The sequence below is a fragment of the Podarcis muralis genome, chromosome 2 (genome assembly GCF_964188315.1).
Source record: "Podarcis muralis chromosome 2, rPodMur119.hap1.1, whole genome shotgun sequence".
NCBI lineage: Eukaryota > Metazoa > Chordata > Lepidosauria > Squamata > Lacertidae > Podarcis > Podarcis muralis.
In genome coordinates, this window is record NC_135656.1 from 125,783,970 (window position 1) to 125,795,175 (window position 11,206).

Sequence of the window (11,206 nt, forward strand, 5' to 3'; positions counted from 1 at the left end):
GCAACTGTATGTGTTTTATGTTTTTTTTAATCTGGTGCTGGTCTACTGTAAGAGAATGTGTGCCCCTTATTTCTACGGTTCTATGTATGGTTGTAGCGGCTTCTACCTTATGCTGGTCTATGATTTCAATCGGATCATAAATCCGTCATTCGTTATGTTGAAAAAGAGGTGTGGTGACAGGCAGAAATCTGAGTCACAGTCAATCAAACATACCTTTCATACCTGTGTTCACTGTGACACTTGCTCCCTGAGTCAAGTCAAATGCGCCCCTTTGTCTTGCCTGGGATCTCAGATCATGGCCTTAGAGGAAGATTCCTGTGGACATGATTCCTGTGGATTATGGCTGACCCCAGTAGAATCTCTGAGCCCTCTCCTGTTACCCATTCCCCCTCTGATCTGAATAAGCTCAAAACGATGAAAGTCAATGACAGGGGTGATTTTATGTGACTTTTTAGAGGTCCACACCTAGAGGAATAGGCACAGAGAAAATCTAGGGATTACATTTGATGCAACTTGGTTGCAAGGTTGGAATTCACAATTTCGCTGGAACCCAGCGGGCATCCTCTGCTGTGAAACTTGGCTGAGCCCCGTTTGAAGAAGCAACGCTTTGAGAGGTGCAGTACCTGCGTAGCCCTTTCCTTTTTTAGGGGGCGCTGCTTCACAACTGTCAGGAGCCGAGCGCTTCTCATTGGCTAAACGGTCATAGCGGCTGTCAGAACAGAAGCTTCCGATTGGTCCGTGGTTTGGGTGCTGTCAAAATGGTGACTCCTGATTGGCTGGGCTTTTCTAAGGTGTGTGGGACGGAGGTCTTGAATGGATGTGGTTTTATTTCACGTTATCCCGACTTGCTGAAGGGAAGACAAAAGGGGAAACGGCAGGGAAACAGGATTCGTCGTTTGATCTTTGTGAATTCATGCGCGATGAAGAGTCCTCCTCGGTAACATGGCCTTCCCGATTTCCTTTTGTGCAATATAAGGGGGAGGGGGTTGCCCTCTGTTGCCCTTCCGCCCCTTTGTGAAATCTTCCGTCTCTCAAGGGGCTCCTTTCGCGTGCGCCCCCATTGCATGGAAACTTCCGACACTTCAGGTTCCTTTTCGAACGTGCGCACCCCCGGAGGTAAGGTTGCAGAGCAGTGAAACTCCAATAAGCTCCACTTCCGAGAGAGGCAAGGAGTTTTGGAGAAGGCCCTGGTCCCTATAAGCCTCCTGCCCCTTCCCCCAAGTCTGACCCTGACGACACCCCCACCCGAAAGCCATACAGTGGTACCTCTGGTTAAATACGCTTCAGGTTACAGACTCCGCTAACCCAGAAATAGTACCTCGGGTTAAGAACTTTGCTTCAGGATGAGAACAGAAATTGCACCGCGGCAGTCAGAGGCCCCATTAGCTAAAGTGGTGCTTCAGGTTAAGAACAGTTTCAGGTTAAGAACGGACCTCTGGAACGAATTAAGTATGTAACCAGAGGTACCACTGTACTTTTAATCCCACCAAACTGAAATCCAGAAGAAACGTTGCTCTTTGTTTAGTGACAGCCTGCAATCCTATTATCTGCGTTTGCGAATGTGCGTGCCCCTCGGTGTCCCTTCCCAAAATCTGATCCTGGGCATGTGGGGTAGAATCTCGAGGAGGAAAGGAGCCAAACCAGGTCCTTTGTCAAGTTCCATAGCTTTGGCTGGCCAGTTAAGGACTGCCATTCACAAGTCTAAATGGGTGGACCGTTTCCCACCTCAGGCGACTTGTTTGTCTGACAGTCTGTTTTTACCCCACCTTTCCCCCGACTCAAGGCTTCTTCATACCCTCTAACATTTATCCAGTGGAACAGTAACAACAGCAACAAACAAAGGTCTGTTGAAACTGGAATACATTTGCCTCAAGCAGTAACATTTGCAGTAAACTGTTACAATAATCTGTGGGGAATATTCATTGAACACAAGGTAACATGTAAAAGAATATGAAGTAACACACATGCTTGCAACTATGTTTCAACACCTCAATCACTCCAAATAAAGTCCTTTATTAGTCACACTGCATTGAATGAGTGGCTATCAATAGTGGAAAAAGGGAAGCTGTTTACCAGCTCCATCTGGTACGCAGGATGAGACCCTACCTGCCCACAGACTGTCTCATCAGAGTGGTGCATGCTCTGGTTATCTCCCGCTTGGACTACTGCAATGCGCTCTACGTGGGGCTACCTTTGAAGGTGACCCAGAAACTACAACTAATTGAGAATGTGGCAGCCAGACTGGTGACTGGGAGCGGCCGCCGGGACCACATAACACCGGTTTTGAAAGACCTACATTGGCTCCCAGTACATTTCCAAGCACAACTGAAAGTGTTGGTGCTGACCTTTAAAGTCCTAAACAGCCTCGGCCTAGTATACCTGAAGGAGCGTCTCCACCCCCATTGTTCAGTCAGGGCGCTGAGGTCCAGCGCTGAGGGCCTTCTGGCAGTTCCCTCATTGCGAGAAGCAAAGCTACAGGGAACCAGGCAGAGGGCCTTCTTGGTAGTGGCACCCGCACTGTTGAACACCCTCCCACCAGATGTCAAAGAGAAGAACAACGACCAGACTTTTAGAAGACATCTGAAGGCAGCCTTGTTTAGAGAAGCTTTTAATGTTTAACAGACCACTGTATTTTAATACTTTGTTGGAAGCCGCCCAGAGTGGCTGGGGAGACCCAGCCAGATGGGCGGGGTATAAATAATAAATTAATATTATTATTATAAAATTCTTATATCACCAGAAAGCAGCAAATCCTCCCCTGCTGCTTGCAGGGCATGTCCAGCTCATGATGGACGTCTGGCGAGTCTGACTGGGCCACATCCTGGCCTTGATGGACCTAAAATACGGCACACCCCTGTCCTCCCCTGTGCGTTGTATCCCCTGGCAGAAGACCTCCATTCATCTGCACTGGATTTGGAGGGGTCTCTCTGCACATGCTCTCTCTCTGCCCCCCATCACTCTACCCCCAGGAAGAGCTGGTGATTGATGCATTTCTGACCTTGCTGTTGTCTTCTGGGTGGGCTAAGTGGCTGGGGACTTTCCTGCCGTTGAACTTCAACCAGAGCCAATCACAGGCTCTGAGGCTGCCTGATCATCAGTTGCTGGGCAGGGAAGATCCAGCTGTTGCCAAACCCAACACTTCTTGTTCTCCTCTCTGACTCTTTGGGAGAGGCTGCTCTGCTCACCCCAAGGAAACCACCAAACCCCACTTAGAAGCCCCTGGGATAACTTTTGACTTTTGACACTTACTGCCCTTGGCAGACTCTCCTTCTTCTAACAGTCACATGTCTTGCTTCACTTACTTTCAAATGAGGCAAATGGGCCCTGGCACATTCACAGGACCTGCGGCTCTTTCTGCTGAGGGGGCCCCTGGCCTCCTGCCCCACAGCCTTGCCCGGGCAGCTCCCCTGGCCCCCCTCCCCACACGATACTTTGCTGAAGGTTCTCCTTTGCTTCTGCCTTGAGATCCAGGAGAATGTTTGCTCTTTTGCTGAAAGAGGATCTGCAAAAAAGATCCCATTCCCCCTTCTAGAGAAACCGTGACAACTGCAAGGTATAATATTGCACAGCAGGCTGGGCCTTGTCTGCCAGTCCCTGCGATGTCCCTGCACAAGCCTTGGCCCCAGAAGGGACGCCTCTCCCAAACCCCTCTCTGGGGGGTCATGTCCCTCCTGGAGCCTCTTGCCAGGGGGAGGAAGAGCTGGACGACTCTTTTGACTTGCATTCATTTTCGGAAGGAGGCATTTCTGCAAGGCACAGAATGGGGAGAGGAGGGAAAACAGCAGATCAAGACCCCCCAAAGCAGTGACTCCTTCCCTGGGGATGTTGGGACATGTTCTGTGCCCCTGGTCTTCCACTGGTGGGTCGCAGCCTGATCCCACGTGGGCTGAAACAGGAGCCCTGAAACCTCGCAGATATAAAGATGGAGAACTGCATTTTTGGGTCGAAGGGGGGTCTGGGGTCTGGAGAGGTTGAAGAGACCTGTCTCTCCCCCACAGCCAGCTCATGAAGGAGGTCTGGCCAGCCTGACTGGGCCACATCCTGGCCTTGGCTGACCTGAAACACAGTCCCACCCTCTCCTGTGGGTTGTGCCCCATAGCCTTGAGGACTTGGAGGGGTCCATTCAGCTCAGCCATTCCCAAGGGGGTCCTTCCCTAAAAAGGCAATTCCTCTTAAGCCATTGCTGCTGGGCTGAAGGGGGGCCTGGAAGCTACTTCTCTGTGAGGAGGTTTTGCTGCGCTCCCGGTTGACCTCTGTCTCCTGGATCGTGGCCAGCTTCCCTCTTTCATTTCCCTGAATGCTGAGCTGTGCTCCAGGCCTCCATGTGGGGGGAAGCGAAACCCCCCCCCCCAGCGCCTTCTTTCTGCAGCGTCTCCTCTGCTACCAGAATCAAGGGGGCAGAAGGAGGGAGAGGTGTGGGAGGGAGACATGTGCTGTGGGCCCAGAAGTCCTGCTTCTGTCACCAGGGAGCAGGCTGCCTGGATCCTGCCCCTCCTGTCCAGGGACCCCCTTGCCCCCCTCCTCTTGGTCTGATTCTTCCTCCAAGAGGCCTCCTTCCCAGCCTCAGGCAGGAGCTGCATGGACACCCAAATTACAGTGGCACTGCCTGCAAGGAGAAATCTAGCACATCAAGGAGGAAGGCTTTAGGAAATCCGTTGCCCCTGTTTCCTGCTTGCCGGGAGGTTATTCTGCTTCTCCTTCACACTGGTGAGATGACAGTAAAAACATGAAGCTGCAGCTACAGTGGAGCAGTCCTTTCTCCCTTTCTCCCATGGGAGCAGTTGTGGAATATAGATCTGAAGTTTTCAGCCTCAGTGCCTCTGGGGTCCTCAAAACCCACATTTCTCACGCCCAGTTTGTCCCCTGGCAGCCCATCCCTGAGCATCTTGTATTCCGGAGGGAGCTTGACCCAGAGTTTCCTCCTCTCTCTCTCTCTCTCTCTCTCTCTCTCCAGCCAAGGCCCCTCTCTGTGGAAGTGACTCCTCCACTCTTAAACTCAGCCTTTGCCCTCAGGTGTTGCTGCTCTTTTGTGCCCCCACCAGGAACTGGGCCAATGTGCAAATCCAGTTATGGGATTGGAAGCTCATGTACAGATAACCTGCCACCGTGGGCGTAGCCATGATTGGTTTTATGGGGAGGGTAGGCCTTTTGTTAGGGGGCAGAACCTCAGTTTGCTTTGAATTTTAATTGATTTTTGTTGATTGGGGGCAGCTGTCCAACCCTCCCCCCACGGCTGTGCCCATTCTTACAACCTATTTGCCTGGTCCTTTTTTGAAGCATTTTTTTCCTTCAGAAAAACTAGATGCAGAGAATTCCCACTATGGGGGGGGGGCTGAGTGCTGGGGGGAAATTGCCTCCTTCATCTTTGAAGCAGAATGCAAAATGCAGAGGCTGTCACAATCTCACAGCTTGCAAACGTTGGTGTTGGAACATGAAGAGTCTGCCATTTGCAGTTTTGCATTTAAGCCCAGAAATAGAAATCAGAGTCTTGGATTTCACATTTTACATGGATGATTATTGACAGTGGGGAGAAGACAGCCTCTTAACTCCCCCCACCCCCGTAATTCTTTGAAGCGGATCTTAAAGCCAGAGCTGCTCTAAGTGATGACTTGTTTTAAAAGTTCCTGTTTCGAGGGAACCCAAATGTCACAATCTCCACTTCTGCCTTGAAGCAAAAAAACAGGGTTGAGGGAGGGGAAAGCAGAGTTGCTGCTGCTGCTGCTTTGGGGGGGGGGGGTCTATAGTGTTGTCCTTCTGGGGACTTTCCTGGAGCGGAGGCTTGATGGGAGCCAATCACAGGTCCCGACGCTGCCTGGTCATCAGTTGCTGGGCAGGAAACGCGTTGCTCTTGCCAAACCCCTTAGAGTGCAGCACTTGCTGGTCTCTGACTGTGTCCTGGGCTGCTGAAGGGGAGAAGGAGCCTTTGATAGGCAAGAGGGAGGAAGGAGAAGGAAGACAGCCTGCAAAGATCAGGCCACCCACACCCCACTTTCTCCCTAACTCTTTCCCTCTGGATCAGCCCTTCTCCAACTTCTGACTTTTGGGGATCAGCCCTCCTGCTGTGGAGGCCCCTGTTCACTTGCACCAGACCAGACTTATCCCAGTTTTGAGGAATGTTGCCATAGGGAAGGATCACTGCTCAGGGGCCCCTTCTTGCCCACTTGGGGTCTCTTGGCAATGCTAGACTCCGACTCTTACCCCCCTTACTGGTACCATGTGTTCCTTCAGCTGCTTCCAGATGTGGAGAGTCAGCCCTGCAGCCTTGAGGGACCTCCTGCTCCTTTTGCCGACTGGGGTGCTGGCCTTCTGCCCCCAAGTCTTGCCCTGATGGCACTCCTGCCCCTCTGCCAAACTCTGCCTTCTGTCTCTCTGCATTAATTGACTCCCCCAACCCATTTGGATACCACCACCTGAGATCCAGAAGAAGGTATGAGATTGCACAGCAAGCTGGGCCTTGTCTGTTGGCCTCTGTGATGTTCCTGCTCAAGGCTTGGCACCAGGAAGGACGCCTCTCCCAAACCCCACTCGGTGGTGTCATTTACCTTCTGGAGACGCTTGCAAGGTGGGGGGGGGGGTTGAGGAGGAGCTGAGCAACTCCTTGCATTAATTTATCTTAATGAGGCACACAAAAATAGGGGCAAGACAGGGAGCTACCAGGAAAGAGTGAATCCTTCTCTGAGGCTTTTAAGGCATGTTCCAGGCAACACAGTCAACTCATGATGGTCTGGCCAGGCTGACTGGGTCACATCCTGACCTTGCATGTCCTGAAACACACACCTCTCTAGTGTGCTGTTGCCCCTGGAAGAAGACCTTCATTCATCCACCCTGAATTTGGAGGGGGGTCTCTGCACATTTTATACCTCTCCCCCGATCAATCACTCCAGTCTCAGGAAGTGCTTTGATCTGTTGAGGCATTTTAGGACAGGGGGATGGGCTGTTCTGTTTCTCTCCTCTGTTCCCCCAGAGTGGGGATCCACGGGTCCTGTGGGACAATGGTTTGGTTCTTCGCACAACCCACAGCAGGCCTTAAAGATCAGAAGAGTCCTGTTGCATCATCAGGCTGATTAGGGTCCCCCTGCCCCAGCATCCTGTTCCCAGCAGGGGACAGACAGGCAGACCAGGGCAGAGGCAGGGAGGCACCAGCGCTGGCTCTCCTGATCTCTTATCATCTCCCAGAATCTGGGCCTAGAGACACGAGGAGTCAGTGTAGCCACTCTGGTTGTCATGCTACCCATTTCCTCAACAGTTCACCTTTTTGCTTTGAAATAATAAATATATCCAGAGCTTATAGGCAGAGAAAACAGCACTAGAAACAAATCAACAAACTGTAAGATTTATTCATTGCTTTTGGAAATATGGGAGCATGTATGAAAAACAGCAATTGGGCTGCACAGAAGCCATTGGAAAAGTTTTGCGGATGAGGAAGTGATATTTTCCTCCACACAGACGGATACATCCCTGCTTTATGTGGACGAGAAAGGTGTTTGGGGTCTCTTTCAACTAAACTTCCCCCCAAAGCTGGATGAATCCTCTTTGGGATTAAGGAAACACCTGAGGGGTGTATTCCTGCAGTGCAATGCACGGAACTGAGTAAGGCTCTCTCCAAAAACTGGAGGGGGAGGTGAATGGTTTTGGGTAAGTGGGGTGGAGATATGAATTAGTATGCCTGACACTCTGTTGGCAGGGGGTCTCCTTGAGCCATGAAGATACAAGGCGAGGCAAAGCAGGAAGCCCCAACAAAAAACTATCCCGACTCAACCATGGAGTTTGGGGGAGGATCTGCAGCCAAACCACAAGCAGAGGTTGGATGCCCCTCTGTCAGAGATGATTTAGCTGAGATTCCTGCAATGCAGGGGGCTGGACTAGATGACCCTAAGGGTCCCTTCCAACTCTACAATTCTATGATTATTTGAAATGCACAATTAATAGACTGCCAGAAGCAAAGGCACCAGGGAGTTTCAGAACCTGCATAGAGGGAGCTGTAAATGTTGCACCATGGCAAGACATTTAATGTAAGTAAACCATATACTTTTCCTATTTACTTAAACAGTCTGAGAGAAATTTCTTTGTTAAGAGGGAAACATAAAAGGGAGAAAAGTACTGTAAGTCTGCCTAAGCATCTTTGGCTATCATAATTGTTCTCGAAAGTTAAACATATTATCCATATTCTGAGGATAAGCTGCGCACGGAGGAAGCAACTCCTTCCAGTTGATTTGTAGCAGAAGAGACTCTTGGCAAAGGAGCTGAGCTGAGAGAGTTCAAGGAAGAGGCTGTCAGGAAAGGAATCCCCCATTATCTGAAAAGGAAGGAGAAGGGAGCTGGTGAGCTGGGAGTATGGAGGCTGAGCACCTTCTGGGCAGGATGAGGCCCACCCCACCCCTTTGCTGTGTATTTTGGCTTCCCTTGCATTTGTCTCTGAGCCCATGAAGGGAAACGGGTTCGACTCACATGAAGCCCCTGCGATCGTTCATCCTCATGGCCTTGAAGAAAAGGATGGTGCCAGCGATGATGCCCAGGATGCCAAAGGCCAAGCCCAGGGCACACAGCACGTTCTCCATCGTCTCCGGGATGGGAGAGGGCGCCTTGGAAACTGGGATGGAGAGAGAGGGGACAGGGCTAAGGGGGGGCTCTGTTTCTCTGTGTGGAAGAAAGAACCCAGGAGTCCTGACACACCCACTACACACCCCTTAATACACACTTTTCAGTTAAACTGAGAGGAACTAACTCAAGGAACCCCCCAAAGGCAGCTGAGCAACTTATTGTGTCCTACAGATTAGCAAGAGCAGAATAAATTATGCAAAAGTGCAGAAGTACTTGCATAAATTACTCTGATAATCAGAACTTCCATCTTATGAGCCATGAATCTGGGTTTCTGAGTTCAAGACCCAGAGAAAAGCCCCAATCCTGCCCGGTGCTTACCCCAGATCTTCTCCATCTTTCCCTCTGGGATGCCCCAGTGCTCCACCTGGCAGACGTAGATGTCTCCCTGCTCAGGGACGAAGGGGAGGTAGGAGAACTTGCGGAAAGTGTTGTCCACGCTGGGGTAGAAGTCTGTCTCCTCCACGCCCTTGGAGACCACCTCGTTGTTCTTCAGCCAGGTGACGTTCAGCACTGGGGGGGAGAACCTGTCCACAAAGCAGATGAGGACGTTGGGGTCCCCCAGTTCCACGGCATTTTCTGGGTACACAGTGGCCGAAGGAGCAACTGAGGAAGGGGATGGAGAAAGAAATGGGATTAAAACCCATTTGAAGCAGTCTAGAAATGGAAAGCATAGCAATTAGGTGCTGTGGGTATTTCTGCACCGGGTGTTCAGGTTTGGGAATGCCTCTGAGCTTGTACAGAGTGCAATGCTGCTGCTCCCACCAGGTTTTCCTTCCCTTTTAGCCTCTCTCAGTCAGCCAAGGACTGGCTCCCTCCAGCAGAGTTCCCTCTGGGGAGGCAGAAAGGGGTCCTGAAGGGTCTTCCAGGTCAGAAGCCAAGAGACCACCCCCTGCCTGCCCCCCAGCTCTCTCCCCTGCCCCCCTCGCATGTCCTACCGTTCAGGGCACGGGTGCGGTTGCTGCGCTTCATGAGCACCTCCATGTTGTTCTTCATGACGGCGATGTTGGCCAGGGCGCCCTGCACCTCGAAGCTGGTGAAGCGCTGGAAGTCCGGCAGCCTCCAGACGTTCTGCTTCTTCTCCCAGTCCACATGCAGGATCTCCTCGTTGTCAAACTCCAGCAGGAACTCCCCGGACTTCTTCTCCGAAGGGAAGCTCTCCTGGAAGAAGTCCAGCTCCACCAGGGTGTCCTCCACTGCAGGGGTGGGAAGGAGAGAGGGAGGTTTTAGGACCCCGCAGCAGGATGAGGGAGAACCTGCCCCATTGCTAGGAATGGGGCCACCACCAGGAAGGCTCTCTAAGTAGACGGGGGGGCTTCATCTGCTCCCAAACACACACACACACACACGTCAGTTTTTAAATCCCCTCATTTCTGAGCCAGAACGGCCCCAAAAGGTGGTCCTGGGTGCACTTGAATGTGGGTGAGTGGTAGAAAGTTGGAATAATCATTCAAGAGAGCAATCCATGTCTCCATGTGCCTAGATCTCCACTTTGTTCCCAAAGTGAAACCAGTAATAAATCCATTTCCTCTTTCAACGGTGGATCATCCACAGTCACCCCTTGAGTTGCCTCATGCCACGAATTAAAGCATAGGCATGCTTTTAAAAGAGATGAAACTGTTGGACACGCAGACGGAGCCATTGGTCATGCGCCTCTGTCCTTTCCTAAAGCGACTTCTGGAGTTCACACACTCACTCAAACTAAACCGCGTCTTCTCGGGAGTGAAGTCCCTTTGCGTCCGGGTGGGGATATGGGGGGCAGCCGAAGAGGGCAGGTTCTGGCCCCTTTTGTGCCAGGAGAGAGACCACTCTGTCTTCGGGGGCAATGGAGGGGTGGGGGGCTGGTGCCTTTTGGGGGCGACCACTGGGGGCTTCCGGACCAGGCAGGTCTCTGTGGCAGCCAAGAGCACAGAGAGGAATAATAATTCTTGTTTTATTTCCCTTTCCCTCCTTGTAACAGGAAGGGGCACAGACTCCGATCTTTTAAGCTAGGTGTGTGTAGGGGGGGAAATGCTGTTTTCACCCCGTTTTCCCCTCTCATTTTTTTTAGACCACCTTATTTGAGGGAACAAATCCTCCACGTCCGTCACGCTCCCATTCCACGCACCTCCAAGCACTCTTTCCTGGGGGGGGACGCCCAATTTCCTTCCTCCCCCCCATCCCTCCGTATTCCCGGGCGCAGCTTCTGCACCTGTCGGGGAGGGGGCTTCTCCTCCTTTAGCCCAAGAGACCCCTCCTCCTTTGCCCACAAGCAACGCCCTGGGGCGCAACCTTTCTCCCCCAATTCCCCCTCCCGGGACCCCTCCCCAGACATCTCCCCCTCCCTCCTGGGCCCCCTGACCTTTCAGGGCTCCGGCCCCCCTTGGCGGGGCGAGGAGGAGGGTCGCCCAGAGGCAGCAAAGGGCTCTTCCTCCTCCTCCTCTTCCTCCTCTGGGCTCCATCTCTGCAGCTCTTCCTGGGCCGAGGCGGGCGAGGGGCGATTCAAGCCGAAGTGTCCCTTGCCCCTTCCTCCTGGATGCTCGCCCTCCAAGTGGCTGTGGGGCGGGGGCGGCCAGGGGGCGGCTTTGGCGGAGCAGGAAAGTCCCTGCCAGCTCGGCCAATGAGAAAG

The 11,206-nt window shown here is 52.2% G+C and overlaps 1 protein-coding gene across 1 annotated transcript; it reads right to left on the reverse strand.

The window, feature by feature from the left end:
* Positions 1–7,317: 7,317 nt before the first annotated feature.
* On the reverse strand, positions 7,318–11,129 carry LOC114589729 (HLA class II histocompatibility antigen, DR alpha chain-like). Its single transcript, XM_077923395.1, has 5 exons — positions 10,940–11,129; positions 9,537–9,794; positions 8,920–9,204; positions 8,449–8,590; positions 7,318–8,296 (listed from the first exon to the last, which is right to left on the reverse strand). Exons 1-5 carry the CDS (start codon positions 11,037–11,039, stop codon positions 8,293–8,295), a joined length of 789 nt encoding a protein of 262 aa, XP_077779521.1. The 5' UTR covers positions 11,040–11,129; the 3' UTR covers positions 7,318–8,292.
* Between the last annotated feature and the right edge of the window lie 77 nt (positions 11,130–11,206).